This window comes from Cinclus cinclus, chromosome 4 (genome assembly GCF_963662255.1).
Source record: "Cinclus cinclus chromosome 4, bCinCin1.1, whole genome shotgun sequence".
In the NCBI taxonomy this organism is placed as follows: domain Eukaryota; kingdom Metazoa; phylum Chordata; class Aves; order Passeriformes; family Cinclidae; genus Cinclus; species Cinclus cinclus.
Window position 1 is genome coordinate 13,167,718 of NC_085049.1, and position 21,009 is coordinate 13,188,726.

General features: G+C 35.0%; 1 protein-coding gene across 1 annotated transcript in view; it reads right to left on the reverse strand.

Moving 5' to 3' along the window:
* The window catches only part of SEMA3E (semaphorin 3E), a 126,887-nt gene that overhangs the window by 54,975 nt on the left and 50,903 nt on the right, over positions 1 to 21,009 (reverse strand). Inside the window, exon 2 of the mRNA XM_062491658.1 lies at positions 5,060 to 5,220. Coding sequence (XP_062347642.1) covers positions 5,060 to 5,220 — 161 coding nt within the window. The remainder of the gene's footprint in view (positions 1 to 5,059; positions 5,221 to 21,009) is intronic.

The window sequence follows — 21,009 nt, forward strand, 5'->3', positions numbered from 1 at the left end:
CATAAGGTTTCCCTAGAGCTTTCTCTTCTTCAGGCTGAACCCCAGTTCTCTCAGCCTGACATTATAAGAGAGATGCTCCAGCCCTCTGACCATTTTTGTGACTCCTTTGGACCTGATCAATCAGGTTCACACCTTTCTTACAGGGGGGAGTCCTAAACTGGACTCCAGCTGGGGTCTCAAAAGAGAGGAGTAGAAGGTTGTACAGCAGTGTAGGAGTCGACCTTAGATTCCTCAGCAAATTCTTCACAGCAAATTACTGACTTGTAAGGCAAGTCCATGTTCATTGCCTGAAGTACACGGGCCTGAATTATAACTCTAGGGACAGATATATGTCTCCTGAAGAAGTGTTTCTATCCAGAAATTATTTTTAAAACACATAACTCTTGCAAGGGTATTGAGTTTTAACATAAATAAGTATTAAGATTTTAATCTCTTTGAGAGTATTTTAGAATTGAGCCTAAAAAATCTCTGAATGTCAGATTTTGCTATCATACCAAATTTCAAATTACCAAAACATAGGAAGTGTTTGCACTGTACGAAATTCCAGATATTAATCAGTTGCAATGGTAGTCTTTACCCTGCCATGTATTACTTTTCCTGATGTTTATGTTTCAGAGGTGTGACAATTTTTAATTGATTCTCTGCTGGGATTACAGTCATTTGGCAAGCTATCAATAAGTATTTTGGGAAATCTCCCTGGGTGTATAGACTTTACTAGCCTCACACTGGCATGCATTCCACTGGGCTGCATACCTTATGGCTTGAACATAATTTTTCAAAATTTTTCACTACTTCAGATTACTATAAATTAAAATTTTTAATTGCTTGTTTAGCAATGCTTTCTCCTATTGCACCACAGTATTTTCATTCTTGAGACCTAGATGATGTAATTTTAGCACTGTAAAGGGTAAATCACTATAGGGAAAAGATATTTTTAAATATACTCATCATGGGAAAAAATGGAGTTGTAAGGCAGTACAGATATGGGAGTTGTTTAATTGGAGCTGGAATCCTAATTAGTGTCTCCAAACATCCTCTCAGCCACTAGCCTTAAAGAACAGGATGGTATCTATACTGAAAACTAATTTAAAGAAATTATATGAGGTTTATAGCACCTCAGGCCAAAATAGACTACTGTGTGCTCTAGTCTGAACTCTAATGTGTGACAGGGCAATTAAGCAATTCAACCAGCTTGTCCCCAGTTTAAGTCAATAAATAGTGCCCAATTAACAGCTAACTTGTGCTTGGCTGAAGCACAAATTCTTTAAAAATATCTACTGATGACTGGATATTTTATATATTTATCAACAAATACATGGCCACCTTCCCTCTTGGAAGATTATTCCAACAGATAATCAAACTCACTAAATTGTGTGCTTCTTGTTTCAGTTTACATTTGTGCACATTCCTAAACAGTATTCAAAGAAGACACAAGCAAGCCCTGCTCTTGCAGACTTGTGTTCAGCCAGCTCTGGAGTGGAAATAGAGCTTTACTAGAGGCAAGATATATGATGAGGTCACTATAATTTATTACCACAGAGATATAAAACTGAATCTGGAGCCATCTCACACTAGGTGAGAAACAGCACAGTTGAAATCTGCCTGCACAAGCCCATTTACAGAAGTGGAAGGTTTCTATTCAGACTCAAATCTTCCTAAGGTCCTTGAAGATGCTAACTGTAAGGAATTTGTGGGCAGATAGGACGAGCAGTTTATTTTCACTCCAACGTGAGACAAAATGTGGGAGCAAAGGTCCCCCTTCTCTATGAGCTTTTTGGCCAGTGGTCATGAGCTACTGGCACTGGCTCAAATTTGCTGTTAACAAAGATCCTCTCTGGCACCAATTACAATGAACTGCAACGTTTTTAAAAACAAATTTGGCACCAGATACCATAGAAAGTTCCCTACCTGTCTGTTATATCACTACAAGCCTTCAAGTCTTTGGACCAAATCACTAATATAAGTAAGGTTTTATTCCAAAGATGGTGTCAAAGGGAATGAGCTCTTAGGGAAAGTAAAGGTTAAGTAGAATGTGCCTACAAAGCTTTGGCTTTACACAAGGTTTCAAGGGCTTATATGGCTCTGATCCTCTGTAAACAATGATACTCACATTTCATATACTCCCTCATTCTTGCAACTTCTTAGTGTTAGGGCACTCTTCACATAGAAACAAGACATTTAAGAAACTATTCAAAAAACTTACAGCATTATGTGTTAAATACTCTAAGCAAGAATATAATACACTGCATTTATTAAATGAGAGCAAAATAGGAAAAAGAAAAATTATTTGACAAATAGAGAAGTAAGAGTTTTTCCCTGTCCAAGGTGAAATGGAAGATTTTTGACACAGTTGAGACCTCAACCCAAATGTCTAGATTTCCCCACCAATGCAAGAATGACAAAAGTAGTATTTTTCCCTGATGGTTTTCTCCCCCAGTTTTAGGTGGTTGTTTTTTTTTTTTTTTAGTTTATATGAAAAATAGTGAGGATAAAATGTGTTTTAAATAATTTGATAGAGGTTTATATAAACAGCCATTAGCTCACATGAAGCTCAACCCTTCGGAGTGTTGCAGTGTGTTTGAAAGCTGCAGAGAATTGAACCTGAAGAAAACATGTAGTCTATTAAATGCAGATTTATAGGAGGCATACCTCATATGCATCACAAGTTATGTTTTTTGGAAATACTGGATTACTTTGGCAGTCAACAGGTCTCAATGCAAAAGCATTTTATGTCCATTTGTTGTTTTTCTTTGGGATAACTTCTAATATGCTGGCTAGAACTAAATTATTTGGTCATTTTACAGCAAAAGGCATAAATCTCCAGTTGGGAATGGATTTCAATTTGGTTTTTAGAAAGCATATTCATACCCTAAATTTTTCAGAAAGGGATGACTATGAATTAAAAGTCATAGACTGTTTTCTGAGTCACAGAAGATGAAGATCAATATGAATCTGACCAAAACTCCATGAAACCTTTCTTTTGCATAGTGAGTCATCCTGGTTACCAGAGAGAGAAGAAAACCCAGGAACTTGCCTGCACTCAATACTTTCAGTGGATTATATACTTTACTTATACACTTCTTCTTTAGATTAATTAAGCTAAACTCTTCAGTCTAAAAGAACAGGTCTTAAGACTAACCAACACACAGTTACAAGATAGATTAATTAAGAACTTTGGTAATAATTAATCAACCAGCCTTTCAACTCCAGGAATTTTCTCTAATGTATCTCAGCAATTAAGGTTTCCTATAACAGAAATGTCTCATTCCACACTATTGCTGATAGAGCTGTAAGATGATCATACTTTCCCTAACAATCCCTGAACGAGACCTGCAATGAGTGAACACTGAGAAAAAGAGAAAAAGCGCATGACATTTGTATTCAAGGGAGCTAGATCCCAGTGAGATCGTGTTCCTAAATGTGCCAGCCCAAGCTTCATTTATTTCATTTTCTCACCTTTTGCATTAAAAAAAGGCAAGAATTTTCATCATATTTGCCATACCCTACCTGTTTTCAGAGTAAACATCTGATATTCCTCTTAAAAACAAGAAGGGGAGCAATCAAATTAGAGTGTGTCCAGACAAGATGATGGTGGTTGGGCAGGAGCATGAAGTGCTCTATCCTGTCATATTTTCTCACAGATTTACTGCCAAATGGGGAAGAATAGAGTGGGGGGGGAAAGCCTATTTTATAGAAACAAATGCTTTCTAAATGTTTTCATATCCCTGAGCTCTAATATCTTGTCACAGGATATTAATAACTTGTATCAAAGCAAAAAGGAATTAACTTATATCTCACTGTTGAGGAACAAAGCTCAGTATATAACTCTGCTACCTGATGAGTTAAATTGTTTTTCTTTTTTTTTTACTATATATAGATAAATTCTCAAATAGCTTCCCTGAGTAGATTAATAGCCCATATCAAGGAATGACATTCCCAAAGTTTATAAAAAGAATAAAGCATATTATATCTGTTCACAGTAGTGGAACATGCTAATTATGCTTGGAGATAAGAAAAGATATTTATGGTAAAGTTGGCCAGAGTGTTGACATAAGAATAATGATATTCACTTTAGCAAGGGGGCAGAAAGAATTTGAAACATCAGTGATCAGTGCAGTATAAACATCCAGAAAAATATTTCTCCCAAGGGACTTTATTTTATTTTATTTTACTTATTTTTATTCTACTTATTAATTTTCAAATAAATAAAAATACAGCAAAACACATTGAGAAAATTTAAAGAAGTAGATAAGGAAAACACTGAAATAGTGAAATAGTGTAAGAGATCGTTTATCTGGATTCAGAATGGTTGAACAATGGAACAATGCTCCTGACAGCTTCCCTTGCTATTGTATGCTTCCAGTTCTAGCTTCCAAGGGCAGAAAGAAGTTTCTAAGGAATCCAAGGCTCACATCACCTCAGACTCCAACCTCTCCACTTCAGTTGTCAGTTTGCCAATCACTTGTGTTTTCTACAATGTACTGAGATCTCTGGTAGGATTATGACTTAACCCACCTTCTTCCCACAGACCACTGAGTAGCCCTCAAATGCCACTTTCAGTCATTACGCAATAGCACCTCTGGCTCAAACCAATGCAAAATTCATTTTCTAAAGAAGTTTAAAAAAATAGCTGCAAGAGCTGCTATTAAAAATTTATTATGGTTTACATGCTGATTTTTCCCTTAACATTTTCTCCTCTGAAACTCCCCCAAAATACCAGGGAGATTTCATTCCTCAATAATACACTGGAGATACAGAAATCAGATGTCTACAAATGTGAGGTGCTCTAAACATCTGTAACCATGCTGAAATTCAGTGAGAAACAGTTATATGACCCCAGGTCTCTTCATCCAGAGTGAGCCTTATGGGTGAAGGGGAGGCGGGGGGAATATTAATTAGTGTCTTTTTCTTAAATATAAATATGGCCTTAGAGTTCGTGCACAAAACGCCTACAAAAACTCCATTACCTCAGTCATGCAAGTTCTAATATCCTGTGCTACGTGCTGTGACATGAAGAGACTAATATATATAAATATATATATCTGGCTTTTTACTCCACCTCTCGGTAGTTGTCGCTGATTCGATCCAAACTGAGGGAATACAAGAGGTCTCTTCCTCCCACGAACAGTCTTTCTTGATATTCATCCAGCAGCATTATATGAAGTCCAAGATATCCAAATGGGCTACGAAAGACTGACGTCCTGTTTAAATCCCAGAGCTCTGAAATACAATCAGAGTGTTTGTGATAAATACCAAACAGCTTAGCTTTCATGGCTTCATTTTCATATCCTCCTAGGGAACTGGGCGAGAAGTTGTGGGACATTAAAATGCTAATCATATAATCTTTGAGTAAGAAAGAGACACAAAACGCCTGGGAACAATTTTCAAACTAAGCCAGTTCTCCAGGAGGTTTGTCTCTGTGTCTTTACACCATAATCTTTATGCCTAAAATATGAGATAGGGAGGGATGAAAATTAGTTTTCTCATGGACATTTTCAGAAAAGGAAAAAGTACTCAGAATGATAACTGCAATTGGGAAAAAACTGAATCAAATAATGGAAATTGAGAAAAAAACCCTGGAAATTGTATCCCTGTCTTTCAGGTATGTCAAACTCCAGGTTTTCAGTGTACACACTATTTTTACCTGGGTTTATATTTTTAGGGCAATGGCATTGTGGGTTTTAAGCCTAGCACTTTCTTCACTCAGTTCACTGAATGTATTGCCTCTAAATTCAGTGAACACAGTATGAAATATATGAAATGCATATGACTAATTTTCCAACACTAATTTTGTCAAGAAATGCACTGACCTGATATGGGAATCTGAGGTTTAGCTGTACATGATCCAGGCTAAAGACAGTTCCACTGAGAAAAAGAAATTCATTCTGGGTAATGTTGCAGAAACTTGGATTCAGGCCTCAGGAAGCAAGAAAGAGGCAGAACATGGGGATCTTTCTGCACTGTGGTGCAGAGCACAACCTGGCTTGTAGCAGGCCAGAGATGCTGAAAATCATTTTGCTGTTGAGAAACCTCAAAAGGAGTCATTTGAGAGAGTACCCTCGGACCCTCTTCAAAAGGACAGAGCTTGGAGTGGGGGAAAGCATTTATGTTCTTATGTCTGTACTGTGGAAAATTGTTTGATTTTGAAGACATCACTCTTGGTAAAAGTAATTAAATATGACCATCCTCACAGCCTTCCATAACCATATTGTTTTCAGTTGTTTGGATGTGACCCTGAAGCTGATGTTGGAAGAAGTGGGATTGTCCTTAAGCTAGAGAAGACAAATGAGCCCCCATCCAGTTTGGAGGCTCCTGGTCCACCACAGTTATGTTCATTTGCTCATCCTGCACCTTAGCAACAACACAGAAACCAGAGCTGATGTTCTGTAAGCAAGACATTTAATGCTCCAAAAGTATGTTAATTTAATCCAACAAATTGACACAATTTCCATTAACTTTAAATTATTAAGTACATTGTGTGTTTGTGTAAGTGATTTTGTGATATGTATGTGATACTGTATAAGTGATTTTAGTAATAGGGTAAATATGTTTTGCTCCATTTACTAGGTAGGCTGAGTTCAGGTCAACAGAGGCTAAAAGTAACTAGTTTCTGAAAGCTGTTTCCTTAGATGATAAAATTTACATCAAAACAGTTGTAGTAAAAATTCAGCCTCACATGATGTCTTTCTCGAGTGATCTTCAAACAGAATCTATTAAACAGTTGTACCAGTGTGTGACTGGCCTCACTTAGCAAAAGGAAAACTAAGTCACAGAGACGAACATCATGATGAAGAGAACAAGAGACTTTTTTGTCTAAGCATTGAATACTAACCAGTGGATAGATACATATTTTTTGACAGTGATACACTCAGCACACAGCTGCACAGGAATGTGGAAATGACACTTTCAAAGCTTGCTCTCACCAAGCAAATGACCAGATTGCTGTTTTGGAAGAACATCTCTTGTTTCTGAACAGATTAGAAATGAAATGAAAGCAGAGCTGGAAATACACTTTTGGTCCTAAATAAAGCCACTTTTTATTTGCAAGAATATAAATCATTCAATATATTTTAATTTTTGATCAATCTCGGAGCGAAAAGAATTGCATTTTAAATTCTAGTTATATACAAGCAACAAAAGATTATTGTGGTAGCTTCCCCTGATTTATTTTCATGTTGTCCTGAAGGCAAATTGTTCATAAATGAGACAATATTTCTTTACATAGATCAGAGATGTGACTCGTGTTCTCATAATGATGAATATGAGATCATATAAACTGGTAACTGCTCATATAAGACTCAGTCCTGCAAAGCACACCTGTGAATCTTATTGTCTTAAATGGAAGTTGACAATACTAAATATCTTTCAAGACTGAACTTGTAAAGAGAGATGTTTCTAAGACTACATCCAGCAAAACACAGAGACAGGGGGTTGCTGTGGGCTAGAGACAAGAATAGAAGTGAACCTGATATCTGAAAGGGTTGGAAAACAACAAGCAGTCAGGTTTGGAGAGTGATTTTGTACTGAATCACAACTGACCTTAAATATCATCTGGTTCCAACCCTCTTGCCACAGTTTCTCCAAGACCAGGTCTCTCCAAGCTCTGTCCAACCTGGCCTTGAACACTTCCAGGGATGGGGCACCCATATCTTCTCTACACCCTCATGGTAAAAGATTTCTAACATCTAATCTCAGCCTGTGCTCTTACAGTTTTGAGCCATTACCCCTTGTCCTATCATCACCTGCCCTTGTGAAAGGTTCCTCTGCAGCTCTCCTGTAGCCCTTTTAGATGCTGAAAGCTGATTAAGGTCTTCCTAAACTTTTCTCTTCTCCGGGCTGAACAGTCCCAGCTCTCTCAGCCTGTCTTCATACTAGAGCAACTCCATTCTGATCATCTTTGTGGTCCCCTCTGGACTTGCTCCAAACAGGTCCATGCCCTTCTTATGTGGGGCCCCAGAGCTGGACAAACAGATCATTGCACTTTGCAAAAATCACAGCACAGCTGGGGGTGAGGCACTTGGATTCAAAGTTTTAAGCAAATTTCCCCAAAATCTACCTACAGTTATCTTGAAGAAGCTTATGCTCACAAGGGTCACCTTGTAAATACAGACTCCTTGAGGTGTCAAGAGTTGTGCTCCTGGTCATGCTGATACCTTTTAATTTAAAAAACCCCAATTTCTAGACAATGTCTAATCGTAAGCATAACCAAAAAAGAGGTTGTTCCTCTACCTAATACTAGGATTTAATGTCCACATTTATGCTGGGCACATCTAGCACACTTTCAAGATCAGGTGCAAGTGTAATTTTCTTCAATAACCTGGCCAGAGAAAATATAATGCTAACATTTTTTTTAATATTCTAATGGCTAATGGTGGTCACCTGAGGAGTAACAGACATGAGGTAAATTTCCTTTTCTAAATGGGTTGAAACTCAGATTTTTCTCCTTCTGTAAACAGGTCTAATCATCAGTGATTAGCTATTAGATTGGTAGGGAAGGATGCATGCTTCCTCCATTTCCTGTTGAAGCCATGCAACAAAATATTTAAATATTTAATATTTAGTATTTAATAAAGTATACAAACTGTTCCAGCACATGTGTTAGAAACCCTCGGCCTCTCCCTCATGTGGGAGTGACTAAAGGGCTTCACTTGAGCAGAACTTTCCATTTCACTGAGTTTCTATAGATTTCTGTGACCAAAAAAAAAAAAAAAAAGCTAGAGACACATAGGAACTGATTAATTACTCAGGGTGAATATATTGCTAGTATTCTGCTACTCTTACCTTTTGGTAAAAACAAATCTTCTGGAGTAATGATCCATAAATTTGAGAAAATGTTATCTTTTGTGCCACAGTGCTTTTCTATTTTAATGTAAAGACTCAAGACCATAACTAAACCCGTACCATTGCAGTACAAAGGGCTTTTTACTCAACAAAGGGAAGACTAAAGACTGCTTCAATATTTACATACTCCTATATGGCACTTCACTTTACCTGTGAAAGCTTTAAAGCAAGTCTGGACTGCTGAATTACATTTCATAAGAGAAAAAAGCCTTATTTCTTTCTCTTTTAAAAGCTGGGGACAAACCTGATGGTTTGCTGTCTGACAGAGCTTGCTGCAAATATTAAGACTGATCTTGCTTAACACACTATTTCTTATAGCAGATCTACTTTGGTGAACATATTCATACCATATCCTGTTTGACAAATGGATTGTACTAACATTGGTCTAACAATTATATTCCTAACAGGCAACTTCTTGGATATTTTAATGAGCTGTATAAAATTCTACCTTTTCTTCCACTAGGGAAAAAAAAAAAAGTCAGTCTATTTTTATTTCAGTGTTTTTTAAATATAAATGACTGATAACTTAAATATGCTCAGAAAATTAAATGTAAAAATCTCAATGCTGCTCCACAGCAACAAGAGTATATTGACATTTCATTTATAACACATTCTCAGAATTTAAGCATATTTTGAGTAATATATAACTTTTGACCTTGGATATAGACAAATATCTCCGCAAATTTTTAATCTTTTTTTCTTTTTCTCAGGAAGTAAAAAAGCTGCTGTTGCTCTGCTCTGCTCTTCATAGCATTACATCATCACAACTGTACAAGCCTATTTGCCTTTGCCCTTTTTTGCCCTCATAAAAACCTTTGGCTCCCCTTTCAAATTCTTTAGAAATATACTCTCACCTCCCACACTACTTCATGCTGCAGATCATTCTTCTGGCAAAGATGTTTTCCAGATGCAGGGCACTGACAAATGAGTGCACATAAGGTGGATGTTTAGTGCTGCTTTACAGGGAGAGTTAATGACTGGGGTTACCTTCTGTCCCCATCAATAATGTAAAAGGCCACTGATATAAAGTCTAGGCAATGTGAGCACCTGAATGACATCTTATGCTTCAAATTATTAGCATAGCCCTGGAACATAGATACTGCAGTGGAACAAGTTTTACAAGAACTTTGTGAACCTTATGTAATTTTAATTAATTTTGCTTTTTGCTGTTTTGCTGTCAAGTGATAACAAAATCTGCTTACACGTGACAAGAAAGAGACAAAAACAAGAGAAAATGAGGAAGGAAAAAAAAAAAGAGACATAGAGGAGAGCCTGAAATATCTGTGACACAGTTTATGAACTACAGGTCAATTGTAAGATCGGGCAGTATATGTATCTTCTGTTTTAAAACACTGGTACTGTGAGGGAAATGTTTATTTGAGTGTACTCTAAAGACTCATCCATCACAAGGACAAAAATAGAAACTTAAAAGTGATTGAATCTTTTTGACAAGGTTAAGACCTCTAACTGGCAATATTCTATATAAAATTAGTAGCAGGATACAGAAGATTTCTTCCCAGGGGGAAAAAAATAGAGAATAAAATTTACCTTAAAAACCCATTTGTGCTGAATATGAGATTAACAATTTTTAATTTTCTGTGCTTACAGTCCTCAATCAAATAAAACCCTGTAAAAATAATTATAGAGTCATGATAGTGATTGTCAAGTAATGGAAAGTTACATTAACTCAGGTCAAACAGCAAGGAACTGAACTGGTTGGGAAGTAAAAAAGGAGACAGTGTTAACTGGCCAGAGGTGGCCAAAGTAAATCCTCCTGCATGAGATTTGGTAGCAAAATCTAAGCTAAGAACTGTAATAGCAGAATTAATTGCAAATAGTAAACTAACTAAAAAATCCAGGGTAGTTGTAATGCTGAAAGATAGCACTATAATTTTAAAACACCATTCTTAAGTCACTTTAGTGTTTTATTGGGAGAAAAAGAATCAGCAGGACACAGGTTTAAAAGTCTGTGAGGGAGACTGAAATAGGAGCTTTTGCTGCTTGAGTTGAGGTTTCATCTATGTGGCTGCCAGGCAGATGCCTCAGGAACTTGGCAGGGTAGAAGAGAGAGAAAACAAACTCTGGTAACAACAAACAAAAACCCATTAGTCCATAACTACTTTCATATGATTCAACCTCTGCTCTTAACAGCAGGTGAGTTTGGCTGTCAGGCTTTATTTGGAGAATGTAATTGGCTTCATGAAGGGAGCTGATACAGCAAAGCCCATGAATAATTTTGCTTATTTGGTTCTCTTCCTCTAAGTGTTCTGGATTTAGTGATGAAGCTTAAATTATAGTCAAAACTTCAAATAAAATCTTTCCCTGTCAGACTGTCCAAATTACAGAGGAAAAAGTTTCCGAAATTAAAAGGCACAGTTTGGGGAGACAAGAATAGTTTCAATCTGTATGCAAGACAAAAAACCCCTCTGGCTTTTTTCACCCTAAGAATATTGAAAAAAAAAATCTAAAACTGGAACATATAATAAATCTTAGGAAATATTTTTGTTTCTTCTAATTCTACTCAGATAATAATGGAAAATAGTCTGTGTGGCTTGAAAATCCTTAACACAGCTAATCATGATAGCTCAAGTCCTAATCCTTGATATTTCCATTTCAAACTATTATATGTCACTTATATACTGTAATATATGTATATTTGGCCACATCTAGCAAATACATAGTTTTTCTTCCATGATGACAAAATAGCATATTCAGTTATTAGCACTGTAGCTGATTTGGTTTTGGTCACTAAATGACAGAAATATAACCTCTACAAAAAGACCAGGTTTTATAGTGTTACTATATTACACAACAATAAAAACATGTATGCTTACACAGCATTTTATTTTTAAATATTTTTATTTTATATTATTTTTAGTTCTTGCAGGAAATTTATTTGGTGTACATTAGTTTTAGAGTAATCACACACCATCTTCATACAAGCTGGGTTTACAGCAATTTTAAGATACATTTCTGGAATTACATGCTCATCCAATAAAAAAAAAAATCTGATATTCAATTTAATGTTACTAATGCTTGAAACAAAGTAATGCACTGTAATAAAAACTTGATATTTTTGGGTTTTAATCACGCCTACCTAGAAGTGATGCATGATTTAAAGACTGTTTTAGAAGAAAACCTCTTTGTAAGTCAAATGAAAGCATTTACAGAACCTACTAAACAATTGTGTATGTTGAAGTGATATTTGTTTTCTGACACTAACACATTCGACCCTACCAATTGCTGGATCTTACTGGCTTTTATTACAGTAGTATGATATTCTGGTTTCCCATAGAAGGCCTCATGCAGACCTCATCTGCCATTTTTCCCAATTAAGTTCATTAATTCTGACCTTGGTAAACACACCACCAATTTAGATTAAATAGATGTGGAACAGAATAGAGAAAATAGTTTTCCTTCTGCATTTTATCTGAACCTGAGAAACAACAGACAGAGAATCAGCTCAGAATGAGAAGATATTTTCATTGTTTCAGTGTTAAACTACTATAAAAATGATGTTTACCATTCTTTATGCTTTTAATGACAGCATTTAGTTTTCAACAATAATAACAATTTCAAATATTTTAAATTAAGGTTCCTATATTTTTTCCATATCTATTTCCAGTTAGAGGGATATTGCTTGCAGAGTGGTGAAGAATTTTTGTTTTTTAATTCATTTCAGTATTAGACAGTAAATTTTGGGACTCATTCAAACAAATTTGCTATGGTAAATAGATGTATTCATTATACCATTATACTCTATTATAAAAAAACGTGTTTAGCTTACCAGTGGGATTTTTCTTGGAAAAGGTGCATGCATCCACAAAATGCTATCTGACGACACAATTCAGAAACATGGTTGTGATAGAAAATATCAAACAATTGCTTATGCAAAATGACATAACACTGTGGCTGTTATGAACTCCCAGGTCTCAATGACCTGCATAATGTGGCTGCCTAAAATTTTCTAGTGACTTCCAATCCTAATGGTCCTATATTTTTAGTAAAGCATTGGAGGATGTGACAATATATGATAATGTTCTCCATAATAAATATCTTCAGTAATATTATAAATTTCTTTCTGAATGGTAGACTGAATGATAGAAAGTTTCAGAAATGTGTTTTTTTATTAAAACATTCCAGCAGAAATAGGAATTGGAATTTTTTTACTGCGCAATTATTCCAGTCTATGGAAGACACAAGCATCCATGAAATAGTCTTTGTGAACTTTATGCACTTCATCCAATGCACCTCTAAGGAAGGAATCACAAAAAGAAATGCCCTTTTAAAATTACATTCACAGAAGATGTTTTACATTATATTTAATATCTTAATAGTGTTAACAAGTGAAATAATCAATTTATAAAAGGTGAGTTTTAGAACGTACATATGGTTCAAATAATCACAGACCTCTGCTGATGAAACAAAGACAGTCCAGTCTCTTGAGAACCTGATTTATTAAGGTGTACCAGTTACTACATGCTTATTACCACACCAGTATGGGAAGAGTAGAATTCTTCCTATGGAGAGATCCTGTGTTTTGACAGAAAGAGAATCTGGTGCTTTCATTTAAAATGAAGATGCCAAGAGTCAGGGGTTTATGCTATTCAAAATGACTGTTAAATTGAATTTCCCCTGTAAAAGATGGATTCAAAGGAGCTATCTCATGTGATTTTCAACAGCATATGCTCTTGGGCAGGATGGCATGTGATTGACAGTGTATGTAAGGCTATCTGGAGTCATCAACAGGAAAAAAAAACAGAATTAAGGAGAAAGGAGGCTTTGTAAGAAAAGAAAAGGCAGAGGGAAAATTTAAATGGAAATAACCAAAAAGATGAAAGGAAATTTTCAAGGTTGTTTTTTTTTTTTTTTATCCTGTGAAATAAATTACTCACTGCACATGCAGAATTTGAGACAATATTCCATAGGTGAGCTTAGAAAGATTTGCTACACCTCATGCACTCAAATAAACTCAATTTTCCCTGAGCATAGAAACTCTATAAACAGCAGTGAATAGACTTATCTAGAAATAAAGACTTTGTTAGTCCAAAGTTTGTTTTATTAATTGACCAGAATATCTTCTCTGGAACAATTTAATTCACACAAAGGAGATGCATCCAGCTGCTACATCAGTGTCTTTGGAAGGTCTACCTCATGTGAGTTAACTGGCACTAATACATCCATGATCTGACTCTGCTTTTCCTGATACAACTCAAATACTTTTAAATATTCATGAAAACTGAATACATCAAAGGTCTTTTTGCTGCCTTTATTTTAATTATGTTGTTTGGGGTTGTTTCTTGTTTTTTTTTTTATTATTATGGCACAGAGGTTTATGAAAAAAATCAAACTCTTATATTACAGGGTGGGATATGTCATATTTAACTTTTGTTTTGTTCAAAGTCAGGCATCTAGTTTAAGGTATTTATCCAGCTGTCTTTTTTTATCATAACAAAGGAAAGAGGTATTCCCACATGGCATTTTAAAATTCCTTTATAAGAGCATCCAATCAAATATAATCTGAAAATAGTAATCTCTATTATCCAAATTTTAAGAATGTAATCTAAGTTTTAGATACATAATGAACTGTAGATGAATTCCACTCCAAAACACATTCTATAAATAAACCAAGCTTGTATTTTGTCAATGTTTGCAATTTTAATCACTGCAGTGATGTGAAACACATAGAAATAGCTATCTTTGTTATCTGTTCTGTTTCTCCCTCAGTACATCTAATTATCTGTAAAATTCTGTTTAAGTAAATGCCTTGGAAGAAAGAGACAGAAAAAAGCTTTATTTTAGTAACTTAGGACATGTTTGAAACCTTTCAGAATCAGTAATGCTTTGCAAATATTAACTGTCAAAACATTCTTTTGCAAGTTGACTTTGAGCTGGTAGAACTCAACACAGTTGATCTTTAACAGTGTAACTGGAGAATGAAATCAACAATAGGCAGCTATTAATGGTCATGTAACTATTATGAGTTGTATTATGGACTGTTGCATATTATCCTCAAACATATCCTTCATAGATATGTCCACCCATCCTCCCTTTCCTTTCCCCCCCCCTCCCCCTTCATTTGTTTCTGATGGGTTTTGCAAGACAGAAAAATGATAGTGGTTGTTTAGAAGTTTATTGTACTTTGATATGAACATCATCTTTCCTCATGTCACATTTGATTATCTAAGAATTATACAATAGACTGTACTGGATTTCAGCTGTAGTTTGTGCTCCTGAGCCTTTCAGATGCTTTTAGAAAAATACCCAATGATAACAAAAGCCCATCTTACATTGAAGAGAATTCTACATTAGAACAGAGAAACAGTCTCCAGAAACTACAAGTAAAATCTCTATATCCTCAGTTGATCCGATGGTAATCATAAAAAAAATCTCCCATAAACCTATCCTGCTTCAAAATGGAATGTTGTCTCAGTATGACTCTGTCCTAAATAATTTTGCACAGGATGTAAAAGCACCATATACTTATGGACATTCCTTCATTAGATCTTTCTTCACTGCAATAAATTCATCTTCATCTTGATGCTTGGTTTAACACTGGGGCTTAATTTCAGATGTTTTGGGGTCAATCTGTCTTTTCTACTCATAGCTGGCTTTACCGCAGGTAGAATGTGAGATAATTTCATTAATGTCCTTTATTTCTCACAAGGGCTACTTATGTTTAGAATTATAGAGATACTATGAAAATGAGGGATTGATATATGATTTTTGTATACTGAAGAGTTGTGCAGAAGTCCAGAGAGATCTAGGGATTAAATCATACAGATATAGTTTTGGGTTGGAAAGAACCTTCAAATATCATCTACCATAGCCCCCTGCCAGAGCCAGGGATTGTCACTGCTTCCACCAGCTTGGTGACATCCACAGACTTCCTGAGGATGGTTTCAATCCCACAGCCTATATTGCTGTTAAAGATATTAAATAGTACCAGTCCCAGTACAGCTCCTTGAGGAGCACCACTCATTAACAGATTATGTACTGCTCAGAGCTGAAAAAATACACAGCCCTGGACAACTGTTTTCTTCAGGAATTTCCAGTCTAACTGGAAGACACAGCCAAAACAAAATTTAAAAAATGAAACCAAAATCAAAGAATTTCCATCATGAAGACAGGGTAAAGGAGAAAATAATAATTTCAATATTCACAAAATTCTCCAGAGTTTGAATTTAGCTCTACGTGATTTACTCAGCAAGTCTGCATAAAACTGCTGGACAGTTCACATTTTGAATGCAAGTTCAATGGGTGACCCAAAGCTACTGTCCTGAGAATTTGCCTTCAGGAAAAAAGGGAGCAGAACACACAGAAGATATTGGAACTAGGAGAGAACATTTTTCAGACTCTGAAAGAATTTGCAAATATTTTGGAAAATTTTTCTATCCCCAACTGGAATAAAAACTTCAAATACCAAGCATTTTCAAACATCAAAAAATCCTGTTATTTTCCCATGGATGGAATTATTTTGATAATTTTACCAATATTATTTTGATTAATGTAGTCCTCTGGTTTTATAGAAAGTCAACTAAAATTTCAAAATTATATGTCCTGAAAGCAAAATAGAAGTCTTAATTTAAAACATGTAACTATCCTTTTTTTTTTTTTTGCCAAAGTATTAATCGATGGGGAAAAAAATAAATTTCCATAATTTCATAAGGCTTCACAGAGGAAAAAACCCACCAAAATCAAAAACCAAAACTAGAATCCGTACAGCTATCAAAGAACTTCTGCATACCTTTAACACACCTATTATTATGCCTTCTCTAAAAAGATGTAGTTTTTTAAAATTTATATATCTCCAAAAGCAATAGAACCCGTAAAAAAACTGCTATGTATTTTTCATAGTAGAGTGTAGAGATGGAAAGATGTAGAGAAACATTAATATAGAAGACAAAATTCAGAATCCTTTTACAATATTACAAGACAGTTTCTAAATACCAACTTTTGAGATATGCTAGTTGCTTCCAAAATTACTGTCAATATAAATATGAAAAAATGTGAAGATATTTTATTAGAACTATAGATCCCAAGTACTATACACTTAATCTGACAGGAATGTTTTTTCTTAAAATAAAATAGATACAGAGATTTATAGTCTGCACATTATTCACAGGCATGGGACTATCTGAGGACAAATTAATTTTGTAATACCTGCTGCATATTGCACTAGTATTTATATATCAGGACACAATTCTCTATGCCTAACACTAGCAAAAACATGCAAAAAGGACATCATGAATTGTATTAAATAACTTGCCACAGAATAATATATTTATCAAACTGTCAGAAGTAAGTACACTTAGGAATGAATAGGTCCAAAACATATATTATTTAACTGAGAGCTATTTAAGTGTTTATATTGTATTTCATAAATACTTTAGAGGAAAATGTTACACTTAAGTAGTTCTGTCACTTATTATATAAGCTTAACTAAAGTTCAAGGGAATTTTCTGCCTTTAAGAATTAAAGAATTGGGTCCTTTTCTGACCCTTGTAGGACATTATGTGTCTTATCTGAAGGCAGTGGGACACATTACTTTACAAAACAAAACAAACAAAACAAAAAAAAAATATGCAAAGCATTAGAAAACACTCATACACGCAAATGAAAATGCAATATATCTGGTTTGTTTCTGCCAGTGCTATTCCCATAAATATCGATATACACAGTTTCTGATTTCAACAGGCTCTCTTGCAGAAGGTTTTCTCAATATAAACATCTCATCTGGCAGCCACTGAGAGACCATGCAGGCCATGATGTGTGTTATATGTGCATCAAAAGAAACCCCCCCCAAAAAGTGGTTTCCATTCCATCTCTTGCAATCTCATTCATTTATCTGAATTGAGTGTGTGATAAGCATCAAACATTCTCTACCCATTTTCCACTGTTGGAAGCAATGGAAGATAAAGTTGTTAAACCACAGCACATTAACATATATTTGGTTTTGGAAAAAAAAGAAAGGGAAAAGTAAACAGCAAATACTGCAAGGACAAGACAAGGCATTGTGGTGGGTAATTTAGCAATAAGGATACAAATACTGTAAAAGTCAGATGTGTTCGTTTCAGAATAATCTGCAAAGGCAAGCAGTGGAACTGCTAATAGATGAGTCAATTAACAAATTAGGAGAAAACACCTGACAATCTCTTCTAGTTCGTAGCCACACACTAGTGGGGAAAGGATTAACTGTCTTCCAGGTTATTTCCCCATCTTTATTTTTCATAATATAATTTACACAAAAGAATAGTTTTCTACAAGCACAGGATGCTGACAGCAGATCAACAGTTGGATGTGTCACATTTCCAAGTAAAATATTTCTATGCAACAGTAAAATATAAAAAAATAATATTTATATGTATCTCCTCAGAAAATATGCATCCAAGGAAAATATTCCGTGACCCACAGAATGTATGTTTTCTTGCATATGTGCAGGTGTGTTTATATGCATATACAAAATGTTAATTCACACAAAGCTCTCTTTTTCTAAGAACGATTGCTCCACATCTCAAAGTAGTCTAATAAAGGCTCCAAAAATAATAGCTATAATGAGAATCTATATTTCCAAAAGCAAACTTGGCTTTTTTTTTTTTTAACTTAGTCTCAGTGATACCAGTACAAAAAAATAAAGCTCTACTCTAATAATTGTTAAAGTCTGTATTTATACCTACACATTCTACATGTCTAGCCTGCTGCTATTAATGCCATTTCACAGTAATTTTTTTTTTTTTTGGTGGTTATCAGTTCTTTTGTCTGTGTCCATCATCATTATCTGAATAGCTTTAAAAATGCTAAAGAGCTATTGGAAACAATTATTTTTCTTCCCTGTAGAATTTAGCACTTTGGTGATTCATAGGTCAGATAGTCAGTGGAATTTGCACTGCTTTCCTTGTTGTGCTATTTGGAAGATTTATAAAGATCAGAAGACAGGCCCTTTAGAAGGATTTATTTTTACTGTGTATCTGTTGGTGGTTTACTGATAAAGATTTACATGTCCTGCTCTACTGAAGCAGCAATAAGGGTGCTGTCTGTGTTGAAAACTGAAGCTGTGGTGTTTGCATAGATGCTTTGACTTTGTCAATGCAACCGTGGCTTCCACCAAGTCAGCCGTCCCCGTTCTTGCATTTATACCAAAAATATAAGCATTAGCTCCTTAACACAAGTTACACGTCTTGAAATGCCTTCCTCTGCTTCAAGTAAGTTGTACTAAAGACATCTAAGGAATCCCTTGATGTTAAATATTTACCTCCTTTTCACATTCTTTTGTTGGAGAGCTTTAAACGAAAAAACCCAAGACTTGTAGGGCAAGTCTACAGAATATTAATGTAAATAGTCCGAAGTTCTATTACACAAGAGTTCTAGGAAATTCGGACTTATTTTTGCTTAACAACCTTCATTTGTTTTTCAATACCACCCAGTTTGGACTTTTAGTCACACACCTCAATACACTAAATTTCACATAAAGCTACAAAATCTATGAAGATAAGGGCATTTTTTTTTTTTTTTACTAAGCCTCTTTTGGGGAAAAAAATAAAAAAGAAATAGAAATATATGTGTTTAGAGAATAATGTAGCAAATCGTGCAATGAATGGACTCGACACAGGTAATGATTCAATTTCAAATGTGCTCCAGTGTCTCCAGGCAAAGGACCATAGCAGCCAAGGAAGACAGAATTACTTCTGTGTAAAAGGTAGCACCATAAATTGCTCAGTGACATTTCACTTATTTATACCCATGTAGAATGTTATCCTTGATGCACCCTATTGCTTTTTCTGAATTATTTATACAGTCTGATGATGTAAATTACAGAAGGAATTCTCCAGCACTAAGAACAAGGGGATATGATGCCTACTACTTAAATCCAAAATTCTTTTGATTTATAAAACAATTTTAGGCTGCATTTAAAAATGTGCATCCAAACCTACTAGTAATGTTTACAGTCCTTTCTTTTATGACTGCAGAGGGCTGTAATGGTACTCCACTAATAGTGTAATTTTCAGATCAGAAGGTCCAGATCCTCTTCTTTAGACTAAAGACTGCATGTTCACTCTCCACAGAATTTGGCCTCTCCTTACACATTAATCTTGTGTAATAAGTGACAGAAGCCTTCAAAACGTATTAACACAGGTGGACCTTTGGTGTTTATTTGCAGCCCTGTGGAATAAGTGTGCTTCAGGCTGTTTGTACAGGTCCAGTAGCAGGGTTAGAGCTTGGGAGTGATAAGGTTACCTAAACTGTAGCACAACTAAAGAAATCCAGCCATCCAAGAAAATCAAGGTAGATTTCTACATGTCACATTTAAAAACTAAATATGTGTATTGCCTGAGGAATGCATTTGAGACAGCCAAGCCTGGTAGGAAAGAATGTTTTCAGAGCACTGTTTCAATAGGAGTATTTCTACTGGGAATAAATAAACTGCTGAACGTGCCTCATTTTTTAATGCTCCACAGATGTAAACTGTATTTGATTCTATTGTCTATAATTTAATTTAATGCTTGGAATGTTGCAGCAATATACAGTAACTGATATGCCCTTTGACTGAGAAACAGCTAGACAAAAAAATTTATATTATTTTCCTGCTCTATAGAGTCCTCTTATTATAAAGAAAAGGTTCATTTTAGCACGTATTTCTATTATCCAATCTTTATTAGAAATGACATACAGAACTGAGAGCATGACAATGCCTGCTTTATATCTTATTAACTGGAAAGCTCTTCTGTTCTATTTGAATGGGATTTTTCTTTGTGCTATTAATTGTGAACAGTATCTCAAACTGGTGGTTCAATAGAAGGATTGGCTGACTAGCACCATCATTTGTACTGTGAAATTCTTTTCCTCCAAGTATTTTTTTACATATCTTTATCCCCATTCCTGTTAAACACCTCTAATTTAATACACAACTTAGTATTCCATACAAGAAAGATTCAAAGCAATGAAGAAATATTCAAAAGTATTTTTCACTTTGAAGCATTTCTAGTCAGAGAATTAACAATTATTTCTATTAATTCATGGTGCTACATTGACTCATGGTATAATAGAATTTTAATGTTTTACTCCATATTATTTCAACATTCTTCTAATACATATGAATTATAAAGATAGTTTATATTTTCATAGCAATACTTTGGCTCCTTTTCAAATCACAATATTTGTGTTGTCTCA